The following is a 26,713-nucleotide window of genomic DNA, read 5'->3' as shown; positions in this document are numbered from 1 at the left end:
ACGACCCCTCCCCCCCATGTAATAACCTTGCGACCCCTGACGGGTCCCAACCCCCAGTTTGAGAACGCCTGCCCTAAGTAATGGCTCACAGATATGTTAAAAATGATTTGCTGCAATTCTTGATGTTTTTAATGACTGTGCTACATCTTTAATCATAATCTTTATTTTGATTATAGACTACAATATTGCAGATTTATAGAGTCATATAGCCAACAGAAGGCATCATTTATTTTTGTTTAAAATACCCATAAAGCTGTATGAATAGTGCAGTGTACTCACTATTCCCTACAATATCAGTAGTTGGGATCTTCTTGCACCTCATGCGAAGTAAACTCCCTCCAGTAAACTTCCCCTAACAAACGATGCAACCCCACTGAAGTTATTGAGGCTGCAAGTATATAACCAAAGGCAAATTCGGCCTGGTTAAGTGTAATGATTAATTAAGAAAGGGAAGCTAAGTTCAACATCTTCCCTTTACAGTAAAATAGTCTTTAATGCCATTTGAATATACTTTCTTTCAATTTGTGATTATCAAATCATACATCAAAGATTTGTGTTGAATTACCCGAGAAGATATTTTTGAGGTTTTCTACAGCAGCTGCCAGCTGACTATGTTGGACTACAGCATCCTTAACATCCTTGAGGTTTTCTATGGTGTTGATACTCTGTCGCCAGTCTTTATTGACATCTATCAAAGATCGCTGTATGTCCTTTACGTCATTCAATGCATTATGCAGTTGGCTTAAACCAGTTCGTACCCCATCCAACTGTGACTGGATTGCTGCCTATAAAAAGAGAGTTATTAAATTAATTTACTATATATTAACATTGTAAAACTAAGGGTTTTTTTATGTTTTCAACTATTCCACCAGTATCTTATTGTTATACATAAGAACGGTCATACTGGGTCAGACCAATGGTCCATCTAGCCCAGTATCCTGTCTTCCAACAGTGACCGGTGCTGGTCCCTCCTCTAATGGTTCCTAACATTCTGTTAGCTTTTTTGACTGCCACTATATGTTAAACAGATGTTTTCAGAGAACTATCCATGATGACTCCGAGATCTCTTGGAGAGTCTAAGACAGATGTGTCTCACACACACACACACACAAAAATCACAGAAGAATATACCTATATAAAAACCCCTGAAAAAGTACAAATTATCATTTCCCCCTCCCAGAATCTATAGGATAGTTTTTATCAAAGGAGAGAGAAAAAAATCAAAAATGCATTTATGAAAGATTTTAAGACAGTCATATGAATACCATCACTACTCCATATCAATTAATCCTAAGCAAAATCTTTATTTGGACCAAGCCATAACAGTTTCAATCATCGAGCTGCCATAGGGATGCTTGGAAACTATTTATTCAACTGCATCCGCAGGTAAAATGTATGTACTTTCTGTTAACTGGGATAATGGGGTGGCAGAGTGAGGTGTTTTCTAAACTTTCTTCACAAGTTCAGACTAAAAGTGTTGCAACGGCAAACCTATGAGAAGCATAATGATCCAGACACCTATTTATACCATGCCTATTAAGAATGTAGCTATAACTGAAGTATTCTATAAAACTGTTATAATTCTTTTTCTCCCTATCAATGGATGAAAATGGAAAAGAGATGTGGTACTTATTTGTTGGGAAAACAAAGCGGTGAAGCAACCAGGGACCCAGCACTCTTCATGAACCAGGAGAGAAGCCCCAATACAATGCTACTTAACATTCAACATCCTCAGTACTGTGAGGAAACAGTAGAACTGACGTGTCTCCACTATAAGAACTGGGTCTAAATCCAAAGCCATCACCAAGCACAGTGACTAAATCAAATTTCTCCATTGCAAAGTGACAGTAGCTGGACTCCTTGGGAGACACAACCCAACAGAGGGCCAAGAGAGAAGTTACTTTACATCAGATGAATTTTCCACACAGCCAGGAACCATTACAAGTCAGCACATGATGAGTCAGTGTGACAACCAGGGTCCAGATACCCCAGGGGGAAAACACGGGATCTGAACCCCCAAAAATAAGCAATTGAATCAATGGATTGTATACAGCAGTGGTCTCCAAAGTGGGGTGCGCACACCCCAGGGGGTGCGCAAGAGGATCCTTGGGGATGCGCGGCAGGAGGAGCGCTTTTTTTTTTTTTTTTTTTGGCGCGCTTCGTCAGTTCGGGCGGGAGTCCGAGCGGCTTTTTTATTTTTTTTTTGCTTTGGCAAAAATGGTAGAGCCGGCGCGGCAGGGGGTGCGTGCTCAAAGTTTTTTTACTGATAGGGGTGCGCGATCAAAAAAGTTTGGAGACCACTGGTATACGGTATTATTGTACTATAAAAGTGCATCGAATAAGGTCTGTTAGGAAAACTAGTGACACACTGGTTATGAACATCACTGCATGAAGTATATATGGGTGGTGTATAATGAGTTAGGTATGTGTGCTGGAAATAGGTTCCTAAAATATGTTGGGGAGAGAGCTGATAAACCAGCCTGCCTTTGACAAAGGAATATGGATGTACCTATCTGGATCAAGCTTTGTAAACCAGAGGACAATGACAGTACATTTACATGTAAGGTAAACAAAACAATCAAGCTAACAAATGGCAGCTTGCAGAACACACTTGGGGGACAGAGTCTGCACTCCAGGATGTCTTCCTGGCTCTTAAGGCAGAGACAATGGATTTTGGGTAATAGAAGGGGATAATATTTTAGTTATCCATCACTTACTGAATACAGGGAACAGCACCTTTTGATTCTGTGAATGTTAGGTACCTGGGGGCTGAAAATGCTGATAACAATGAAAGTAAGAAAATAGCTTAGGCAAAGATTAAGTTTAGTCACTACAAAGCGTGTTTTATTTTGTTTTGTTTGTAACCAAACCCGTCTCTATTTTTCTTGCTTAGAATCACTTAAGTCTCTGTTCTTTATTAAGAAACAGATTCTTGTTTTATTACAAAATCCTCTCAGTACTGAGTATTAAACTGAAGTGTGAGTTTTCTGCTAACCTAACAGGCTGATGTGTGCTCTGCCTCTTTTGAGGTAGCAAACCTAATAATTTCTATCAGTGTCCAGTGAGAGGGACTGGACACTGCGGGGGGACAATCTCCAGAGAACTTGGGAATTGGGGTTCTCTGACCTGCAAGGCAAGGTTTAGACTGGCAGAGTCTTGAAGAGTTTGCTGGCATGGCAGACAGGCTGGTGTGAAAGGAAGCCAACACAGCTTCGCAGCAGCAAAGCTCTCACTTTTGTAAAGGCAGGGGGGTAGTAACAGTGGCTCACAGTTCCGGGTGTCCTGAGGACAGAACAGTCAGTTCCACCTATCAAGCAAAAACTCTTCAATTAGGCCCCCAGCGTGGGACAGCATTTAAGATCAGCTGGGATGCATCAAAGCATGTCCAGTACATACAGTGGGTTGATGGAAGTCAGACCACGAAATAAAGTAATTTTTAAAAAGGAAGAATGACCAAGATGGAACAGGGTAATCAGAAAAGAGAACAATGGGTCTGGAAACTGGAAGAGACTTCAAAAGATACGTCAAGAGCCACTGCAGGTCAGTGGAAGCTCTGTTGCTTACCTCAGTCAGATAAAAACTGACCTGAAGTATTCTGGAGGAACTGAGATATTAGTGGTTTAGTTGAACATGAGGCATGCAAACCAGCACCCTGAACACAACAAAAAGCCTTCAGAGTTATAGAAGTTATTGGCAATCTCATGATGGAAGCTCTAGAACCAAGTGGGAGCCCTGTATGGTACCTTTAAATAATAAATTATTTTGTATCCTCAAACAGGTGTTGTGAGGATAAATTAATTAGATGTTTTTAAGGCATTTTGAGATCCTCAGAACAAATGAACTGCAAGTGTTATTCTTATTCTTAAATATCTGCTCCCTCTGTCTCTTCCAAGTTAGCTATGCGGTTCTTAATTATAATACCATATTTTTCTATCATCACTGCAGACCCAATACAGCTACCGATAGATACCAGGCCTTTTACTACCTCATCTATCAGTAGAATTGCCACTTAACTTTCATTTCCATTTTCATAACTGTGAACCCTCCCTTAGCTGGATTATTGAAACTGAGATAAGAAATTCTTGTTAGTTCCCCTCCTTTGATCATTAGGGTACTGGATCTTCAGGAAAGGGGAACAAAGTTATGAAGTTCCACTCTCACTTCCTTGAAAAAATCTTCTACCCAAGACTTCTGCAGATACAGGGAGAATAATACTCCTCATTTAAGGGCCTGTTGGCAATAGGAGATATTCAGATGCATATTGCAAATTATTGTTGCTTAAAATAATTTAAATTTAATAAGAATTCAACAAATTCACACGTCTAAACATTTAAATAAAGGCAAACAGGAAAAGGATTTTCCCAGCCTTCAGATAAGACACAGATGCCTTTCCCTTCCTGAATCATACATACTACACTCTTTAGAATCTGCAGGTATCCTCTATAAATCGAAGTAAAATCAGTGGCTACATTTTTAGAATGGATCTTTTTTAAGAAGCAATCTTCAAGTTTTATTGAAACATTAATTGCCAATGATTATAATGGAGCCTTGTTTACTTAGATATTAAAATGCATAAGGAATAGGGGGTGCCTAGTGCAGAACTGTAGCAGTTGTAGGGTCTGAGGGCATCCAGGGTATTTGAGTGATTATCTAGAAGCACAATGAATTATGAAGTTACAATCAATATACAGCTTTCAGTCATGCAAAATTTAGCACGTATTTGTACAATTATTTTTTGGCATAGTGATTGTACCGAGCAAAGACTAAACTCCAAGACTTAAAACAATCTGAACAGAAAGTAAAGATTTCTGCTTTGTTATGCACTTTGTTGATGCTCAGGTCTATTAGTTTCATACCTTTAGTCGAGCTTCCACTGAGGCTTTCTTACGAGCTTCCCTCCTGCGGTACTGCTCCACTTTATCCAACTGGTCAGGTCGCTGAAGCATTCCAGCTACTCTTTGTACAGCTGTTGCAACTGCTTCCCTGTCTGTTTCCTCCATTGTTGAGCAGTGTCTCAAAATGCAAAAGCCTTCATAATTTAACAGGTCTGGATGAAAAGCATAAAATGTTTAGAAAAATCTATTTCAATTTGATAGTTACTTATCACTTCTGAATAAACATTTCCAATACATTACTTAAAGAGAAAGCAATTTTGGCAACAAGAGTGTAACAAATAGCATCACTATTATAAACACCAGCAAAATATTAAAAAAAAATTAAGCATTTTATTGTATTGCTCTACTTCAGGGGTAGGCAACCTTTCAGAAGTGGTGTGCCGAGTCTTCATTTATTCTCTTTAATTTAAGGTTTCGCGTGCCGGTAATACATGTTAACGTTTTTTAGAAGGTCTCTCTCTATAAGTCTATATTATATAACTAAACTATTGTATGTAAAGTAAATAAGGTTTTCAAAATGTTTAAGAAGCTTCATTTAAAATTAAATTAAAATGCTGATCTCACGCTGCCAGCATGCTCAGCCCGCTTCCAGCCTGGGGTTCTGTTCACCTAGGCCTGCAGTGGGCTGAGCGGGGCGACTCAAGGTCAGGGCAGAGGGCTGGGGTGTGTGGGGGGGTGCAGGGCAGAAGGCTGGGTGTTGGGGGGGTTCAGGGCAGAGGGCTGGGGTGTGTGTGGAGGTGCAGGGCAGACAGCTGGGTGTGTGGGGGGGTTCAGGGCAGACGGCTGGGGGTGTGGGGGGGTGCAGGGCAGAGGGCTGGGGGGGTGTGGGGGTGCAGGGCAGAAGGCTGGGTGTTGGGGGGAGGTCAGGGCAGAGGGTTGGGGGGTGTAGGGCAGAAGGCTGGGTGTTGCGGGGAGGTCAGGGCAGAGGGCTTGAGGGTGTGGGGGGGTGCAGGGCAGAAGGCTGGGTGTTGGGGGGAGATCAGGGCAGAAGGCTGGGGGGGGTGTGGGGGGTGCAGGGCAGAAGGCTGAGGTGCTCGGCTCATGGGGGTGCTCCCAGCCCCCTGCCCTGAGCGGCTCATGGCAGGGGGCTGGGAGGGATATGCCCTGTTCCACCCCCTTCCCCCAGGCCCATCCCTACCTCTCTCTGCCTGCTCTACGGAGCTGTGTGCAGGCTGCCGCTCTTCCCCCTCCCCCTCACAAGGGCCATCGCGGGCAGGGAGAGGGAGGAGGAGGGGCAGAGGGGCCGGAATGCACCAAGCTGTGGGAAGAAGCGGGGGAGGAGGGAAACTTGGCTGCCGCAGGACCGGGGGGGGAGGGGCAGAAAAAATTCAATGTGTCTTTTAAAAATAAATTTAATCAGCAACACAAATACTTTAAGCATAATTGTATGATTATTCTATTGCGATGGGGCAAAGTTAAGCTTGTTTGGGAACCCAAATTGCATTTTCATACTTTAACATCTTTGGATTTCTTTTAAGTTTAATCTTAACTTTGAATTTCCTGGGATTCTATTTTTTTTTTTATAATTACAATATCCCTGTAATCAGTAATTTAGGGTAAAATACATATGTACCCTCAGTCTTAACTTCATCCTACCAGTTTTCATCTGGGTATTATTAGTATCTTTAGATCCTCCCCCTTCTTATTCACCTCCCCTTCCCATATTCGAACACACATCTATTCAAGGAAAAAACACAGTATATCCTTCTGTTAAAGGGAAAAGTACCACAAACACTCAATATACTCCTTTGACACTTCAAGTACTTTGTTATTTCAGAACATTTTTTCCAGACAAAGCACAAGCACATATGTAGTATTGATTTGAAGAATATATGTGATTTGATATTGATATTGATTTGAAGAATATTTGAAGGCTTTTATCTAAACACAAAAATGCACCTGAAAAACAAAACCAGAAAAGCGTATGTTCTCATACTCTGTCACTAAGAATGTCTATATTGCATCTGGGAGTGAGCCTCCCTGCCCAGTTCCAGCATGAGCTACAACATCAAAGCAATGTCTACACAGCTATTTTAAGTATTCTAGCACCACCCCTACTACCATGAGTCTGTGGACCTGGGCTGGGAAATTCACTCCCATATGCAGTTTAGAGATACCCTAAGGTTCCTAGTAAATTCCCAAATCTGCCAAAGACCAACACCTAATTTATAAATTGCATAACAATATACATAACCTAATTTGTTTCTGCAACTTATTTCAGTGGCAAGTTCATACATGTAAATAAATATAGTGCCCATCTATAAAAAGGGAAATAAGGACAACCCAGGAAATTACAGACCAGTCAGCTTAACTTCTGTACCCGGAAAGATAATTAAGCAATCAATTTACAAACATCTAGAAGATAATAAGGTGATAAGTAACAATCAGCATGGATTTGTCAAAAACAAATTGTGTCAAATCAACCTGATAGCTTTCTTTGACAGGGTAACAAGCCTTGTTAATGGGGGGAAGCAGTAGACGTGGTATAGCTTGACTTTAGTAAAGCTTTTGATACTGTCTTGCATGACCTTCTCATAAACAAACTACGGGAATGCAACCTAGATGGGCCTATTATAAGGTGGGTGCAAAACTGGTTGGAAAACCATTCCCAGAGAGTAGTTATCAGTGGTTCACAGTCATGCTGGAAGGGCATAATGAGTGGGGTCCCGCAGGGATCAGTTCTGGGTCCGGTTCTGTTCAATATCATCATCAATGATTTAGATAATGGCATAGAAAGTACACTTATAATGTTTGTGGATGATACCAAGCTGGGAGGGGTTGCATGCGCTTTGGAGGACAGGATTAAAATTCAAAAATGATCTGGACAAACTGGAAAAATGGTCTAAAGTAAATAGGATGAAATTCAATAAGGACAAATGCAAAGTACTCCATTTAGGAAGGAACAATCAGTTGCTCACATACAAAATGGGAAATGACTGCCTACGAAGGAGTACTGCGGAAAGGGATCTGGGGATCATAGTGGATCACAAGCTAAGTATGAGTCAACAGTTTAACACTGTTGCAAAAAAAAGCAAACATCATTATGGGATGTATTAGCAGGAGTGTTGTAAGCAAGGCATGAGAAGCAATTCTTCTGCTCTATTCTGTGCTGATTAGGCCTCAACTGAAGTATTGTGTCCAGTTCTGGGCACATTTCAGGAAAGATGTGGACAAACTGGAGAGAGCCCAGAGAAGAGCAACAAAAATTATAAAAGGTCTAGAAAACATGACCTATGAGGGAAGATTGAAAAAATTGGGTTTGTTTAGTTTGGAAAAGAGAAGACTGAGAAAGGACATGATAACAGTTTTCAAGTATGTAAAAGGTTGTTACAAGGAGGAGGAAGAAAAATTGTTCTTCTTAACCTCTGAGGATAGGCCAAGAAGCAATGGGCTTAAATTGCAGCAAGGGAGGTTTAGGTTGGACATTAGAAAAAACTTCTTAACTCTCTGGGTAGTTAAGCACTGAAATAAATTTCTTAGAGACTCTATTCTCTGATTGGACTCGGACTACAGTAGGGAACTTCCACCCAGTCATATTCCTCCCTCCCCCCCCCCCATAACACATCCTGGGAAGCCCCCTGTGAAGTTATCTAATTAAAATATGATCATGCAAATCATTGCTGCTACCACTGTTATATAATTGCAATGAAACTTATACAAAGTGTGACGCATGGCCAGAAAGGGTTAAGCAGCTTGCAGGGTAAATGAACCAGAGCCAATCTGTAGAGATATGTTAAAAAGTATATAAATGATCATTAGGGCCATTCCATGGTAGATAGGCTAGAACTTTGAAATGCAAACCTATACTGTATTGTTAGAAATTAGAGGTGATACTAATTGTGTGTGTGTACTAAGGCTGTCGATTAATTGCAGTTAACTCACGTGATTAAGTAAAAAAAAAAAATGGATCATGATTAAAAAAATTAATCGCGATTAATCGCACTGTTAAACAATAGAATACCAACTGAAAATTTTTAAACTTTTGGATATTTTTCTACATTTTCAAACATATTGATTTCTATTACAACATAGAATACAAAATGTACAGTGCTCACTTTATATTATTTTTATTACAAATATTTGCACTGTAAAAATTATGAACAAAAGAAATAGTATTTTTCAATTCACCTCATACAAGTACTGTAGCGCTATCTCTTTATCATGAAAGTGTAACTTACAAATGTAGATTTTGTATTTATTACATAACTGCACTCAAAAACAAAACAATGTAAAATTTTAGAGCCTACAAGTCCACTCAGTCCTACTTCTTGTTCAGCCAATTGCTAAGACAAACAACATTTATGGGAGATGATACTGCTGACTGCTTCTTATTTACGTCAACTAAAAGTGAGAACAGACATTCGCATGGCACGTTTGTAGCTGGCATTGCAAGGTATTTACGTGCCAGATATGCTAAACATTTACCCCTTCGTGCTTTGGCCACCATTTCAGAGGACATGCTTCCATGCTGATGATGCTCATTGAAAAAATAATGCGTTCATTAAATTTGTGACTGTACTCCTTGGGGGGAGAATTGTATGTTTCCTGTTCTGTTTTACCTGCATTCTGCCATATATTTCTGCCATAGTTATGGCGGGCTCAGATGATGACCCAGCACATGTTTGTTTTAAGAACACTTTCACAGCAGATTTGACAAAATGCAATGTGAAATTTCTAAGAATAGATACAGCACTCGATTCCAGGTTTAAGAATCTGAAGTGCCTTCCAAAATCTGAGAGGGACGAGGTGTGGAGAATGCTTTCAGATATCTTAAGAGCAACACTCTGATGCAGAAACTACAAAACCCGAACCACCAAAAAAGAAAATCAACCTTTTTCTGGTGGCATCTGACTCAGATGATGAAAATGAACATGCGTTAGTCTGCTCTGCTTTGGATCGTTATCGAGCAGAACCTATCATCAGCATGGATGCATGTCTTCTGGAATGGTAGTTGAAGCATGAAGGGAAATATTAATCTTTAGCACAGCTGGCATGTAAGTATCTTGCGGTGCCCGCTACAACAGTGCCACGTGAACACCTGTTCTCACTTTCAGGTGACATTGTAAACAAGACATGGGCAACATTATCTTCTACAAATTGTAACCAAACTTGTTTGTCTGAGCGATTATCTGAAGTAAGACTGAATGGACTTGTAGATTCTAAAGTTTTACATTGTTTTATTTTTGTATGCAGTTATTTTTTGTACATAATTCTACGTTTGTAAGTTCAACTTCCACTATAAAGAGACTGCACTACAGTACTTGTATTAGGTGAATTGAAATATGTTGAAAAGTGCTCAAGGTGCTTTCACAAAGGGAGCTAATATAGATATCTAAATTGTTACAATACTTGTTTTATAACAAGTTTGTACAAACTGAATTATGAGTGACATTTTTCAAGGGACAGAGAAAAGAGGAGTTGGGGAGCAGAGCGTTGCAAGATATGAGGGAGAATTGGGATTTTGTCATGAGTGGTAAGGAACTAAGAGGAGAAAGAAGAGTAAAGACTAATTTGAGTCACCCTGCCCTCTCTTTCTTCTGTGCTTCAGGAGAGGCCCCTAATGCACAAGCTCTTCAGGACAGCAACCATATCAGGGAAGTAACAGGGCAACATTTAAAACTGCTTCCCACACTGAACACGTGATATTTGGACTACATAAGCCATGAGCAATGCAGAGGGCTGCTCAAAGATTCCCTGGCTACTCTTCTGCACTGGCCTCTGCAAATAAAAGATAACAAATCCTAAAATTCAGACCAGAACCCTCCAAGGTCAGAAAGTAGATAATGTTTTCACCCCTCAGCTCACAGAGAGCCGAGAATAATACAAGGACACCTGAACTCTACTTGAAAGCATACCAGACAGAAAGGGCCTATCTGATCTATCCCACTGCACCTGCATCCCAACGGCACAAAGAAAAAGGACCTGATGGTGGTTGTGACCTACACAGGACCCCAAGTTGTCCTGAGTTAGGGTCATACCACCACACACACAGATAAGAAGAACTATTGTTCCTCACAATATCTGCACAGCTCATCATGCCAACGAGACAACAACCAAACCCACCTGGGCCAGCCTGACCCCCGGCACCAATCCCACCTGGGCCAGCCTGACCCGCCCCACTCCCATCCCCCCACCTCCCCCGCACCCGGGCCGGCTGTGGCGGGGGCGGCTTCCCGCAGCGCCCGGCCCCGCGTGGGGGACTCCCCTGACCCAGAGCCCGGTCCTGCCTGCAGCCCACCGGGCCCATCCGCAGTCAACTCCCCGCAGGGACCAGGCGGAGCGACACCGGCCTCGAAGGCCGCCACTTCGTACCTGCGCTGCGAGCTCTCAGGAAGCCACTGACAGGCGCCCAATGCGCAGGCGCTGACCTCGACGCCGGAATCGTAGAGCGATAGTCCGGCACCTCACGCTCACTGCGCAAGCGCAGAACCAATTCTTTCCCCCCCCTTCTCCTATTGCACATGCGCGGAACCCTTTCCCATTCACCGCCCTCCCAATTCCCGATTGCGCCTGCGCTGAAAGTTCTTCACTGCTGTCTGCGCAGGGCTCGGTCTGTCCTAGAGAGGGGCTTGGCGCTCGCTTCGCGCCCTTCCCCCTTGTGCTCATGGGGCGGGATTTGAAAGCGTCTCCTGGAGAGCAGCGTGAAAGTAATTCCTCAGTCAGCCTGGCTCCACTGCCTAGAGCTCTGATACCCGCGCCAGTGGCGTGACTGCAGCAGCAGCAGTAGGCTGTCATCCTCTGTGCGGCCAGCCCGAGGGGGTGAGACACACATTTACCAGTGGGTTTCACTAGTGTTTGGATAAGAGAAGGAGGGATGAAACACAGGGATCTTGGGCTCCATGCCAGGCTGTGGCGGGGAGTGTGCTGTAGTGAGCACAGGCCTTCTGGCTGTTCCCACCCACCAAACTTGACCTCCCCCCCCCTCCAACTTTTTCCTGTCACTACCTGTCTCTTCCCCACCCCTGGCTCTTTGTGCCAGTACAGTTTCACATGCACACCTGTCTCCTTCACTGGAAGAGCTGTTGGATGCAGGAAGGTTGGGGTGCACTGGTAGAGATGGAGGGCACAAGGGGATTGGAGTGCATTGGCAGAGTTTGGGATGCAGGATTGGGTGAGGTGCACTGACAGAGCTGGGGGTGCAGGCAGGGCTGTCCCTAGCTATTCTGGGGCTCTATGCAGCCCCCCACGGGGGGGCCCAGTCCTCCATGGGGGGGCTGGCTTGGGGGCAGGGGGGAACCACCCCCCAGCACTCACCGGGGGCGTGGCTGCCAGGACTGGCTCTAGGCACCAGCAAACCAAGCACATGCTTGGGGCGGCATTCCGGACATTCTTTTTTTTTTTTTTTCCTTCGGCAGTTGCGCTCCCAGAGGTTTTATTTATTTATTTATGTTTGCTTGGGGCCCGGCCCTGCTGCAGTCCTCAGGGGCGGAGCAGGGGTGGGAAGAGGTGGGGCGGAGGCTTTGGGAAGGGGTGGAGTGGGGGCAGGGCTGGGGTGGAGCAGGGTGGGAAGAGGCGGGGCGGGGGGCCTGGGAAAGAGGTGGGGCAGGGCCTGGAGCAGCACACAGCTGTGCAGGGCACCAGGAAATTTGGTGCCCCAAGTTTCCTGGTGTCCACGCAGCTGCATAGTTTGCATATGGGTAAGGACGGCCCTGGGTTCAGGAGTGAGTGAGGTGTACTGGCAGAGCTGGGGATGCAGCATAGGTGGTGGGTGTCATAGGCTAGGGGAGACTAAGCCTCCCCTAACAGCCAGGCCTTACCCACACTTCACCCCAAGGTACCCTCATGCATCCCGCCCTTCCACCTTGTCCCCAGCCCAGGCTACTCCTCTTCCGGCCCTTGCTCAGTTGCTTCCCCGAAGCGGATGGTGTGGGCCTGCCAGGGCCTGGTCCGCCCGGTGCTCTGGGGCCGGGGTTGCCCAGTGAGGTTGCCAGGTGTCTGGTTTTCGACCGGAACGCCCGGTCGAAAAGGGACTGTGGTGGCTCTGGGCCGCTAAAAGTTCAGTTGGCGGTGCAGGAGGGCTAAGGCAGGCTCCCTGCCTGCCCTGGCTCCACGTGGCTCCCGGAAGCGGCCAGCATGTCCGGCTCCTAGATGCAGGGGCAGCCATGGGGACTCTGCACACTGCCCCCACCCTGAGCACCGGCTCTGCAGCTTCCCTTGGCTGGGAACCACGGCCAGTGGGAGCTGCGTTGGTGACGCCTGCGGCTGCAGACAGCACACAGAGTCCCCAGGCCCCTCCGCCTAGGAGCCAGACATGCCGGCTGTTTCCGGGAGCTGCCTGAGGTAAGCACTGCCTGGCCAGAGCCCACACCCCAAACCCCCTCTTGCACCCCAACCCCCTGCCCCAGCCCTGACCCCCCCCCGCACCCTAACTCCTTCCCAGAGCCTGCACCCTCTCCTGCACTCTGAACCCCTTGGCCCCAGCCTGGAGCCCCCTCCTGCATCCCAATCCCCTCATTTTTGGTCCCGCCCCAGAGCCCGCACCCCCAGCCGGAGCCCTCACCTCCCCTGCACCCCAATCCCTAGTCAGGAGCCCCCTCCTGCACCCTGAACCCCTCATTTCTGGCCCCACCCTGGAGCCCTCACCCCAACCTCCACCCCGGAGCTTGCACCGCCAGTCGGAGCCCTCACCCCCTTCCATACCCCAACCCCCTGCCCCAGCCTGGTGAAAGTGATTGAGGGTGGGGGGATGGAGTGAGCAAGTGTGGGACCTTGGAGAAGGGGCGGGGCAAGGGTGTTTGGTTTTGTGCAATTAGAAAGTTGGCAACTCTACCGCCCGGCGCTTGGGATTCCCGGTGTTCCGGGGCTGGGGCTGCTCGAGACGGGACTGGGGTGGGGCAGCTGGCGGGCTGGGACTTGGGGAGTACCCGTGGGCCAGGACTTGGGGTGACTGGGGCGGGGCTCCTCCAGGCGTGGTGGGGGGCACGGGGCTCTAGTTGGGGAAGGAAGGGAAGGAGCCTCGGGCAGAACGGGTAGGGCTGGGGGCTAGCCTCCCCGAACTGGGGGGGGGTTCATGCGCCGCCCATGGAATGCAGGATTGGGTGAGATGTGCTGGAAGAGTGTGGGGTGCAGGATTGGATGAGTTGCATTGGCAGAGATGGTGGTGCAAGGACATTGGGGTGCACTGGTAGAGCTGGGAGGTACAGGAAGGTTGGGATCGGGGCATTGAGTGCAGTTGTAATGCTGGGGTGCAGGGTGGTTGGGGTGCACTGGCAGGGCTGGCGTTGCAGGGTGGTTGGGGTGCAGAAAGGATGGGGTCCACTGGTAGAAATGGGAGGGTTAGGGGGTTGGGATGCACTGACAGAGCTTGGGGATCCCATGTCACCTTCACCTGAGCCCCCAATCTCTCTCACTTGCCTACCATTCATCCCCAAAACCCCATAGCAGCCCCAAACCCTTCTCTCCCTTTCCCCCACTTCTCCATCCCCAATACTTCTCCCATGGGAAGCATTCACATCTTATTTTTTCCCGAGAAAATACTTGATTATGTTCCCCCAAAAATGAAATTGCCACCCAAGACTCACAAATTGCAGTCACTGAGTTCAGTATTCCTTATGTCTTAGGTGGGGGCTTATGATGAACTTATCCTTAGTTGTGTTAATTGAAGGGTGAGTTCACAGTCATCAAGAGGTCTGTGATTCATCCAGTCATTAATCTCAGTTCAACAGTACAAGGCAGCAGAAGCGAACAGTTTTTTGGGGATGGCCTGGAACCCCTTGCTCAGATGACGGCACATTTGGACTGCCTCATGCTTCCAAATTTAAAGCAATCTGAGTAACTGGATTTTCGAGCACTTACAAGAGTTGAGTTTAAAGTGCATAAAATGACCGGGATGGAAACATTCTAGCCATTTTTCTGTACTTGTGCATGGGCAGTGTAAAAATGTACATTTTCTTAAATACTGTTCTCAATTTGGGTCCCCCAAAGATTTAGTGTGTGCCATGCACTACCTTGGGCAAAACTCAACAGACGTAGACCATTTTCACTTGCATCACATCAATAATATGATTTGTAATATGAGTGCAGGGGACTGGACTAGATGACCTCTCGAGGTCCCTTCCAGTTCTGTGACTTTATGATTCTAGCTCTGGGCAAAAAAAAAAAAAAAAAAAAAACCACCTAGAAACTTTTTAAACTTTTAAAAAAAATTTCAGGGTTTATGCTTCCAGAACCCCTGGCTCAAATTACAAAGGGCAGCGTTGCAGTGAGAGATGATGCAGAGGCTGGAGTAGTAGTGAGATTCCCCACTATCCAGTGAAATCGAGCTGAAATCACTAAGAACTGGGCTAAGTGGCAGAACCTCAGAACTCGACATTGCAGAGGTGGCAGTAAGCAGTGGCAGAGATAACAGTGGCAGCAGTGGCACGTGGTGGCAGAGATAGCGGCAAATGGCAGCAGAGAGAGCAGCAGCGCTGAGCAGTGGGAGAGGCAGCAGCCAGTGGCCAACAGTGGCAGTGGCTGCTGGCAGCGGCAGCAGTAGAGGCATTGCTCAGTGCCTCCCTGATGTTTTCAGGGGTGAGAAGTGAACCCATGTAAATGCACCACTGAATTCTGGGATTTCTGTGACCTCAAACTGTGATGCTGACAAACAGGTTCTAGCTCTTGCCCAGGCTGCAGGCATTAGCTAAGAACTAACAAACTCCTAGCTGGAGACCAGACCAGGTCACCTGTATGTTAGTTTTGCTCAAAATAGGTTAATATATTATAAGAATGTATGAAATGTTTAGATGCTATGAAATGCTTGTAAATTGCTTCATGCGTTAATCTCACTTGTAATGTCGGTATTCCATGCTATAAGAAAATACGTAAATTTTGCTTTATAATTTTGAAAATGTTTGCTCTGAACTTGTGAACTCAGGCATGGGAATTGTCTCTTCTGCCCATTCAGAAGGACTATCAAAATCGGATTGGCCATCAAGGAACATCACAATACAAAGGATTGGATAATGGCCATATCACACCCTGGAAATGCTATGTGAAAGGAAGCATGTCCTGTGGATTTGGAAGCTGAATGAAAGAAATAAAACAAAGTGACAGGAAAGTTTTCCATCTCTCTTCGTTGTTTAAGTTCTGACAGGGCCAGAGACTCTAAACTGAAGCAGAGATCCCCAGGGGTTACCCCTGGGTCCGCTTTGAATTGACAGATCATGACAACTCTGTCACCCTTACGATTTAGGTATCTCATTTGTGCGTATATGTCTGCTTGCTTTAACCTGTAAATAATTCTCATTTCTTTTCTCTAGTTAATAAACCTTTATGTAGTTTATTACAGGTTTGGCTATGGGCATTGTCTTTGGTGTAAGATCTAGGGTACCAATTGATCTTTGGGTAAGTGACTGGTCTCTTGGGACTGGAAGCAACCTGAATATTGTATGAATTTTGGTGTGAGTGACCATTTATCACTAAGTCCGGTTTGTCTGGGTCGCAAGATATACTGGACAGTCTAAGGCAGCGTTTTTAAAACTTCGGGTTACGACCCAGTACTGGGTTGCGGCATGTCAGGCACTGGGTCGCTCTGGTCAGCACCGCCAACCGGGACATTAAAAGTCCCGTTGGCGGTGCTGCCCAGCTAAGGCAGGCTAGTGCCTACCTGTTTCGACACTGCGCTGTGCTCCGGAAGCGGCCAGCAGGGGGGCCACGGGGCTCCATGCACTGTGCCCGCCCCGAGCACTGGCTCCGCACTCCCATTGGCCGGAACTGGGGGGGGGGGGGGCGGTGCGGTGCCTCTGGGCGAGAGTTGCGCAAAGCTGCTTGTGTGCCTCAACCTAGGAGACAGACATGCTGCTGGTCACTTCCGGGGTGCAGCACAGTCCACGGTGCCAGGACAGGCGGAAAGCCTGCCTCCGCACCCTGGCTGTGCCGCTGACCGGTAGCCGCCAGAGGTAAGTCTGCACCCCAACCCCGTGCCCCAATCCCCCGCCCCATCCCTGAGCCCTCCCCAAACCTGGAACCTCGTCCTGCACCCCAAACCCCTCATCCCAGCCCCAGAGCCCCCACCCCGCAGCCCTCACTCCTGCACTCCAACCCTCTGCCCCAGCCCTGAGCCCCTCCCACATCCCAAGCCCCTCATCCTCAGCTCCATTGGGTTGCGGACATCAACAGTTTTCTTCAACTGGGTCCCAAGAAAAAAAACTTTGAAAATCACTGGTCTAAGGGGACTGTCTGTGACTCCATGGTAAGCTTGTTATAGTGATCCAGAAGTTCACTTTTATTACTGCCTTGGTGAATCTAATTTTAGAACACACCACCGGTTTGGGGTGTCTACCCTGCATCTTAACAGTCTGCCCTGAGGTTGGTATTCTTGCTTGTAAGACATTCCAGACAGCGTGACACAGACAACCAACTGTGAGAGGAGTGCAGTGGAGGGAAAGGGGAGTGGCATGTTAAAGGGACATTTGTCCATTGGACTTTCACACCAGAGGTGGGTAACTGAGGCAAAGGACACTGCCCAATGTGCTGTGGGGCGGGTGTTTACTTATGGTTTACATGCTTTTGAATTGTTGTTGCGGTGTTTTCCCAAATGAATGCTGGTTTCCCTTTCCCTTTTAATAAAAGTTTTCTTTTGTGATATGCAGACTCAGTGCTTGCGAGTGGGGAAGTGTTGCCTCTTAGAGGCATCTAGGGGTGGTATTTAGTTTTCCCACATTACTGGGTGAAGGCTTGAGCCATTTCTGTTTTGCTATGTTAAGAGAGCCCCTAGAAGATATTGAACCCATCCCTTGTCCTGCGGACACCACCTCATAGAGGGATTACAGGTAATACATTTAAAACAAATTACAAATGTCAGATATTGTCAGTTGCAGCAGCAACACAAATAGCAAGCAATACAATGCATTTCATATTCATTTCTAAATAGCCTTGCCCCAGCAGAGAGAGAGAAGAAATGCCAACTGAAAGTAATTGCTAAATCTTTTTTCTGAAATGGGTGTAGTAACTTTCACATAGTACAGAGCACAGGCAATTGCATAATGTAACCTGAAGAGAATACAAAGAATTTCCAGCTCTCTGGGAGGTTGTTGTTAAGAAGAAACACTTCATTGCTGGGATACAGCTAACTATGCCCTCCCATGAGTCAGTGTACAATTCCACTGTGTGTACGTATGCTCCATAGCAACAGCACATTAGCAAGTGGGGAGGCTCAAGGGAGCTGTTTGTTTGGAGGTTTCCCTTCTCTTACAGAGAAAATTAAATTACATGAAAAAGACTGATGGACAATAATGAAATGAAAACCTCAGCAGGCAAAGTGGGGAATAGGGAGAGATGAGGTGTCTCCAGGGCTCTGGAGTTTTTGCTGGGTTTGCAAGAATTGCTGTAGCAGCTGAGGAATTCAGAGTGCCCAGGAAGACAGCAAACTCAAAAACCTGCTAAGAGAGCAAGCAAGTCTCCCAGCTCCTTGTGCCCCAGGCTTCTCTGCAGGACCTGCAACAGAGTTTACAGTAGGAGCTTACGCTCTCCCCAAAAGGGTGAGTTTCTAACTCCAATAATTGCAAATCTGAGTAAGGGATAATGACAGAGACAATCATAAAAACTCTCAGGATAGTTGTATTAAGGACAAATAGAGAGGGGCTTTTATTGTTTTGCAAACCACCAGCTGGGGTAGTTTTGCAAAACTAAAGCTGTGGGTAGTTTGGATCTAACTACGTCCCATTTTAACTGAATTTGCAAAAACTTGAGATGGGAAGCAATTGGATGTACTGCTAGTCAAAAGTCCCCTGTTCTGTAGTGTTGGATGCTATAAATGGGAAAAAAACTTGAAGGTGTAGTAAATGTGCACCTTTCTTTTAATGTTACAAGGACAGTTTGTGAACTTCACTGTCCAGCAGTCAGTCATCTTCTATCTCATTGTCTTAGGTTACTTTGTGTGCTGGTGCAGATGGAGGCGGCAGGGGGATGCGTGACTGAATCAGGGGGCGGAGGTGAGCTCAGCCCTGCTACCCCTGAACCTGCACAGCAAGAAGCAGACCAAGAGCCAAGAGAGGCCTTAGCTGTCTCCAAGCCTGACACTGAGCTCAGTCCGCCTCTCATCACTATCAGCAAAGGTAGGGGAGGAAATAATGGAAATGCTTTATAGTGACACTGTCTGGGAAATGATTTTCTAGGAACAAAAAAAGAAACTCACTATTCAGTAGAATTGTTCACTTTAAAACAGGCCCCTGCACCTGTAGGGAAGGTAGGGCCTAGATTAACAAAGGCTCATAATCACAAAGCTCACGGTGTGAAGCAGGGGTGCTGAAGGCCCAGAGGTCCAGCCTAACGAGGCAGTGAAGTTGCATGGCTTATCCCGGAGAAAGAGTGAGACCCCTAGGGAGTCTGGCACCCTGAAGGGGTCCTCCCAGAGACTGTTCCAAAGCTGGGGCCATAGCACCGATCCTGTGGATCTGTGACAACATTGTTCGGTACTTTCAATTAAATGATAAAGACAATAAGGCGAGGGCTTCTTTAGGAGACAGGAAAAGCAATATTTAGGAGTTATCTAATAACTAGCGCAAAAGAGGAAAGAGCTCAACAAAAATAGGTAGCAACAGATTCATAGAACTACAGATTAGAAAAAAATGTTGACAGATAACTAATACTATGGGGAAATTGAATATGCTGATGATAAACATTACTGAAAACCTCTAAGGTATACATAACAGAATTTCTATGAGAAAGAAAATACATGTGACAAGTTGTTGGTTCATGAACTTGAAGGGGTTCAAAAGCAATCTCACCGGTTAAAATGATCAGCAAGAGGAAGTTACACATCCTAGTGAAATATGTGTGTTTTCCATTGTAATTATAGTAACTTTCATATTCCGGTTATTCCATATGCTGAAGTTATTAAAACCTATCTGGAAGTAGGAGGCTTGCCAAAAATATGTGAGATTGATAATGAAAATTTAGATGAAGAAATAACAGAGAAGTTTTAGAGGCAATAGCAAGTATGAAAAGTGGTGAAATTCCAGGGTCTAACGGGTTTCCAGCTTAATTTTAAAATGTATTTAGAAGGTATTAGTTGGGTCTTTAATGGATATTATTAATACTGCTATGGAAGCGTAGCCCTTTTTAATTATTTCCATCTTGCTCTGCCCTGACTGGCTGCAAAGCCTCTCAAATAAAATTTGAAACAAAAACCTTCACACCAAAATAGTCCTTTTCTCTCCAGGCATTTCAGCTGGGGTGCAGTTTTCCTAATGTTCCTCCACAGTTTGGAAGCAGTCAGAACATTTCAGTCTCATCCTCCCTTGCCTGGGAGAGTTTAGTCCATAGTCCACAAAGGAAGTCAACAAACTAGCATTGATATGTATAACAATCTGTCCTGAACTCAGAGGTCATCAGCCCTGATCCAGCAATGCACTTACGCATGTGCTTAGCTTTAAGCATCTGAGTAAATCCATTGTCTTCATTGGGACCACTCATACACTTAAAGGTAAGCACATTCTGGAGTGTTTTGCTGGTTCAGGGCTAGAGTTCTGAGCACTTTGCAGGACTGTGACCTTATTACTGACTAAACAAAGACTGTGAATGGCTAGCCAGCTACAAAAACAGTTTCTCCTCCCTTGGTGTTCACACCTCAACTGCTAGAAGAGGGCCTCACCCTCCCTGATTGAACTAACCTCGTTATCTCCAGACTGATTCTTGCCTGCATATTTATACCTGCCTCTGGAAATTTCCATTACATGCATCTGACGAAGTGGGTATTCACCCACGAAAGCTTATGCTCCAATACATCTGTTAGTCTATAAGGTGCCACAGGGCTGTTTGTTGCTTTTTACAGATCCAGACTAACACGGCTACCCCTCTGATACTTGACCTTATTACTGTTGCTCCTTTGGCCTGAGCAGTTAACAGATAGTCTGCACATTGCAGCTTGCATGGGTGGCGGGTATCATAGGCTGGGGGAGGCTCTGCCTCCCCAAATAGTGAGGCATGGCCCCACCCATGCTCTGCTCTCAGGCTCCTTTCTGCCTGCTTCCCGCTTGTGGCTGGAGTCCATTTTCCCTCTGGGGTGGCCCCGGCTCAGGCTGTGCCACCAGCCCTCCTTGTGCTCCAGGGCTGGGGGGCTGCAGCCACGCTGCCTGCCCTCCCAGTGCTCCGGGGCAGGGGAAGCTGTGTCTGCACTGCCAGCCTCCCGGTGCTCCGGGGTTGGGGGAGGGGAGCTAGGTTGGGGTGGGGGCTGGCGGCTCCGGTGGAGGGGCTCTGGCTCTGGTGGGGGTGTGTGTGGAAGGGCGGGGCCTCAGGTGGAAGGGGTGTGGCTGAGGCCTAGCCTCCTCCACCTGGCGATTCACGCACTACCCATGGCAGCTTGTTTCCATTAGGAGAACTCCAAGCCTGCCTTTCCAGCTTCCACTCTGCCCAAAAAGCCACACTACCAGAATTTCTCCTGCTTTTTCTTTGCTTTGTGTCTGCTCTCTGGTTCACTGTTTACCCATGCTCTGATGGACAGCAGCAACCATATCAATCCCTGGCCCCTGAGTTTGCATTCACTTTAGACCTTGGGCAATGGCATTCATTGTTTTAGCTATCACTAAATGAAGGGGCATTTAATCGATCCCTCATTCACCTGAATGGAAGGTGACTAGCATGACTATCAGCTTCACTGTAGTTTCTGATTGATCAGACATGTTTGCTGGGAGCCTCCCAACATCCAGCATAGCAATATAGTGCTGAATCAGGGCCTCAACATCCAAATGTCCTAATAGCCAGACACACTCACAGACTCTTCCATTCCACAACAGACTCCCTGTCTATTCCAATATACAGCCACCTACCATGCATGCACCCAGTTCTTCACAGTCATACACAAGCTCAGGGCATCTGCACCTGTACTTCCCCTCAGTGGTCCAGCAAAGGCACCCACTCTCAGGCTTCCAGCTCCCGAGCCATTGCTTTCTTGGGTGGAGTCCTGTGTCCCTGTCTCTCCTGACCAGAGTATCTCTAGGTTGAACAGTTCCTTGTCTTCACTGTGTTATTCCCAGCAAAGAAGAGTCTGCCTAAGCAGGCCTGTTTGCCTCCCCCCTCAGTGACAGTACACAGCGTGACTGCCCATAGTTATAAGTTATCACACAAGTTTTCCTAAGCAAGCATATTTTATTCTTAAGGTAAAAGCACTACAGAGAAAACACATTAAAACAATAAAAGAACCCATACCCATGCTAATAAGCTTACCAGAGATCACCCTCCACCCCCTGCCCAAAGGCTCTGGTCAGAGTGTCAGTCCTTCCAACCGTTCCCTATGAATCGCCTCCCCCTGCTGTAGAATGGAGATCTTGTCCATTTGCTGGATCAGATCAAAAGCTCTGAGGCTGTTTAAAACCAGGTTACTTATCCAGAAATCCGCTCTTTGTCTGTTGGTCCCGGGAGAATCCAGTCTGAACAATATATGTGAACCTCTCTAGGATGGTGGCTTCAAAGGACTGATAACTGAAAGAATTACTTTTGCAGACACTATCCTAGAGCAGTTTCATATTATCTCACAATAACACTTGAACAATTACATTTTGAATAGTATGGACCCCCAAAGTATTTAACTCAATTCAGTAAGGTTTGTCCAGGATATTGTTAATTTATCATGTTAACATTGTGTGTTAGTGTGACTGTGAGGAAAAGGATTTGCATTGTGGATAATTGTGTTTTGGAAAAGAAAGCAACTTTGTTGTGTGGCTGAGGAGTCTATGAGTGTGTTTGTGTGGTAAGGCATGTAAATGGATGTTGATACTGGTTTACTGGGTGATTCCCTTCATTTTTAATAATTATGTTTAGAGGAAATGCACTTAAGCAACCTCATGTATGGGAATATTACATCAACAAGGGAGCAAGAAAAACATATTTTTAATATGAGAGATAGAAAGACCATTCAGGACAATAAAAGATACTCTATCCAGAAACTGGAATTTTTTAAAAATTAGTCAACTTAAAAAAAAATCAAGTTCACAGAGTGCTTTTAATTTTTAGAGGGGCAAGATTTTAGTTTATGTCTGTGTTATTTATCTGGAATCACACAGTATAGGATTCTTTCACACCAGTGATATAGAATATTGATGAAGCATCGATGTATGCTTTTTAAAGCTAGCTCTAGGGCTGGTCAAAATTTTTCTGTCAAAACTGAAACAGAAAATTGGGTTTTTCAACTAAACTGCAACTCTCGTGAGGCACTGTGTAGGTGTTTTGAATCAAAAATGTTTATTTTCTGCTGCACGCTTTTGGCTGATAATGTTAGGTTTTCAGCTAGAATTTTTTAAATTTTTGACTGAAATTTTTAAATTTTAATTTTTCGTCAAAATTTTCCATGGGAAAAAAGACAGTATTCCAACTTACTCTAACTAGTACATATGACTGAAAAGTGGATTTTATTATTATTTAATATTGGTATTATGATAGCATCCAGAGGCCCAGTCAGGACCAGGGCTTCATTGTTCTAGATGCTGTACAAACATACATGAAGACACAATCCCTCCCTCAATGAGCTTGCAAGACAAGTGACATACAAAGGGTAGTGGGAGACCGTTACAATTAAATATATACATTTACAATTTTCTTCTTCTAATAATTATGAATAGTCCAGTTCATAGAATATCAGGGTTGGAAGGGACCTCAGGAGGTCATTTAGTCCAACCCCCTGCTTAAAGCAGGACTAATCCTCAGACAGATTTTTGCCTTAAATCCCTAAATAGCCCCCTCAAGGATTGAGCTCACAACCCTAGGTTTAGCAGGCCAATGCTCAAACCACTGAGCTATCCCTCCCCCTGCAAACATTACTTTTCTTGAGGAGCGCTGCACTCCAAATTAAAAGTACTGCTCACAGGGTAAGGTACAATTTGAGTAAGGGTAGCAAAATCAAGCCCAAAGGCATTGATTTCTTAGAGACACTGTGACAGAGGTAGGTCTTGAGGAGAGAGTAGTGGCACTATGGATTAGTTCAGGGAAATATTTGCATTCTTCCTGTCAGGGCCGGCTCCAGGGTTTTGGCCGCCCCAAGCAGCCAAACAAACAAACAAACAAAGCCGCGATCGCGATCTGCGGCGGCAATTCGGCGGGAGGTCCTTCGCTCCGAGCGGGAGTGAGGGACCGACCGCCGAATTGCCGCCGAACAGCTGGACGTGCCGCCCCTCTCCGGAGCGGCCACCCCAAGCACCTGCTTGGTAAGCTGGTGCCTGGAGCCGGCCCTGCTTCCTGTCAAATACATATACATGTATTTGTTTAATTTATGCTTGCAGTGTTACAATTTTTTTCAATTAACATGTAACAAAAAAATCCCCAAAATGATTGTGCATGTGGTACTATTCTGTTGTTAAATAGATACTCAGGGTATGTCTACACTACGAGAGTAGTTCGATTTTAGTTAAATCGAATATGTGGAATCGATATTACAAAGTCGAACGTGTGTGTCCACACTAAGGACAGTAATTCGACTTTGTCAGTCCACACTAACGGGGCAAGCGTCGACATTGGAAGCGGTGCACTGTGGGCAGCTATCCCACAGGTCCCGCAGTCCCCGCTGCCCATTGGAATTCTGGGTCGAGCCGCCATTGCCTTCTGGGTAAAAAAATGTGTCGAGGGTGGTTTTGGGTAACTGTCGTCATCCAACCATCACTCCCGCCCTCCCTCCCTGAAAGCGCCGGCGGGAAATCAGTTCGCGCACTTTTCTGGTCAGTGACAGCGCGGACGCCACAGCACTGCGAGCATGGATCCCGCTGTGACCATCGCTGCAGTTGTGGCCGTTGTCAACGCATCGCAGCTCATCATCGACCTTTCACTGAGGCAGATAGAGAGAAATCAGGCGAGGAGGCTACGGCACCGGGGTGAGGACCTGAACTCCGAGAGTAGCACACGCCTGTCTGAAACCACAACACCCAGTGCCGAGGACATCACGGTGGCAATGGGTCTTGTGGATACTGTGGAACGGCGATTCTGGGCCCGTGAAACAAGCACGGACTGGTGGGACCGCATAGTGCTTCAGGTCTGGGATGAATCCCAGTGGCTGCGAAACTTTCGCATGCGGAAGGGGACTTTCCTCGAACTTTGTGAGTTGCTGTCCCCTGCCCTGAAGCGCAAGGACACCCGGATGCGAGCAGCCCTGACTGTCCAGAAGCGAGTGGCCATAGCCCTCTGGAAGCTTGCAACGCCGGACAGCTACCGGTCAGTCGCGAACCAGTTTGGCGTGGGCAAGTCTACCGTGGGGGTTGTTGTCATGCAAGTAGCCAAGGCAATCGTGAAGGTACTGCTGTCAAAGGTAGTGACCCTGGGAAACGCGCAGGCCATCATAGATGGCTTCGCCGCGATGGGATTCCCAAACTGCGGTGGGGCTATAGATGGGACTCACATCCCTATCCTGGGACCGGACCACCAGGCCAGCCAGTACATCAACCGAAAGGGCTACTTTTCAATGGTGCTGCAAGCACTGGTGGACCATAAGGGACGTTTCACTAACATCAACGTTGGATGGCCGGGCAAGGTTCATGACGCTCGCGTGTTCAGGAACTCTGGTCTGTTTAGAAGGCTGCAGGAAGGTATTTACTTCCCGGACCACAAAATAACTCTTGGGGATGTGGAGATGCCTACAGTGATCCTCGGGGACCCAGCATACCCGCTAATGCCCTGGCTCATGAAGCCCTATACTGGCGCCCTGGACACAGAAAAAGAACTGTTCAACTACCGGCTCAGCAAGTGCAGAATGGTGGTGGAGTGTGCTTTTGGCCGTCTCAAGGGGAGATGGAGAAGCTTACTGACTCGCTGTGATCTCAGCGAAACCAATATCCCCATTGTTATTGCAGCTTGCTGTGTGCTCCACAATCTCTGTGAGAGCAAGGGGGAGACCTTTATGGTGGGGTGGGAGGTTGAGGCAAATCGCCTGGCTGCTGATTACTCCCAGCCAGACAGCCGGGAGATTAGAAGAGCCCAGCGGGACGCACTGTGCATCCGGGAGGCTTTGAAAGACAGTTTCCAGACTGAGCAGGGTCACCAGTGAATTTTAAGTTTGTGGACTCAGAACCTGAACTTGCCACCGTTTCTTTACCCAGTTACCCTTGACTATCCTCTCCAGTTACATACCCCCTTCACCCCCTTCCCAAAAAATAAAATCTGTTCTGTTTTGTTAATGAACACCGTTGTCTTTATTACTGTTTTCGCGGGAATGTTTTAAACCTGGGACGCAGACTGTGGCGGGGTGCGGGTTTAGTGTTGTGATGCAAATGATGCTTCTAAACTCCAGGAATGACGGGTTCCGCAGTGGTGGACTGGTTGTTTCAACAGAGCCTGCCAGCCCTCCTGGGCGGGACAGCGTGTATGTGTCGGCTATGTGACTGTCTGGCAGGGGGAGGAGGGTTACAGCTCCCCTGCTGCGGGGCTCTGTGATGCATTAGATCTGTAACTGCCCTCCCCCGCCACAAAGTCACAGAGCAACCCCCCCCCCCCAGAACATGAAAACCACCTCCCAGATTGAACAGGGTCACTAGTCACTGCACTGGGTATGTGTCCTGATCCTGGACCTGACCCCGCCTCTGTACCCTGGTAAAGGTGACTGTCCTGTCCAATTACCATGCCCCTTCCCCTCGTTCAGACAGACTCTCCTCCAAAATAAAATCATGGAAACAGTAATTAACAGAAACGAATATTTTATTATGAACCAGACATGAAACGTGGGGGTTGAAACTTGCACGGGGGCTTCTGTGAGGTGTGTAGGAAAGGACTTTTAAAATTTTGGGGAATGAGAGCCTTCTAGTGCTAGAGCAGTCTGCAGGGGTTGACTGAAAGTTTTAACGGCCCTTGCCGCCCCTCCTTCTTTGTACTTTGGGTGAGGGGGGTGTGGGACTTGGTGGCGGGGGAGGGCGGTTAGAGATAGA

General features: G+C 46.4%; 2 protein-coding genes across 2 annotated transcripts in view; one reads left to right on the top strand and one right to left on the bottom strand.

The window, feature by feature from the left end:
* Positions 1-11,245, bottom strand: part of EXOC3 (exocyst complex component 3) — a 35,699-nt gene extending 24,454 nt beyond the window's left edge. The window contains exons 1-3 of the mRNA XM_065398936.1: positions 11,208-11,245; positions 4,857-5,047; positions 566-785 (exon numbers count right to left, since the gene is read on the bottom strand). Coding sequence (XP_065255008.1) covers positions 566-785; positions 4,857-5,000 — 364 coding nt within the window. The 5' untranslated portion in view covers positions 5,001-5,047; positions 11,208-11,245. The remainder of the gene's footprint in view (positions 1-565; positions 786-4,856; positions 5,048-11,207) is intronic.
* A 7,520-nt stretch (positions 11,246-18,765) lies between these two features.
* LOC135873590 (dynein axonemal heavy chain 5-like) overlaps positions 18,766-26,713 on the top strand; it is a 283,929-nt gene continuing 275,981 nt past the window's right edge. Inside the window, exon 1 of the mRNA XM_065398212.1 lies at positions 18,766-18,931. Coding sequence (XP_065254284.1) covers positions 18,766-18,931 — 166 coding nt within the window. The remainder of the gene's footprint in view (positions 18,932-26,713) is intronic.

The sequence above is a fragment of the Emys orbicularis genome, chromosome 2 (assembly GCF_028017835.1).
Source record: "Emys orbicularis isolate rEmyOrb1 chromosome 2, rEmyOrb1.hap1, whole genome shotgun sequence".
NCBI lineage: Eukaryota > Metazoa > Chordata > Testudines > Emydidae > Emys > Emys orbicularis.
The sequence above is the reverse complement of the archived record's forward strand: the minus strand, read 5'-3'. Positions and strand labels throughout refer to the sequence as shown.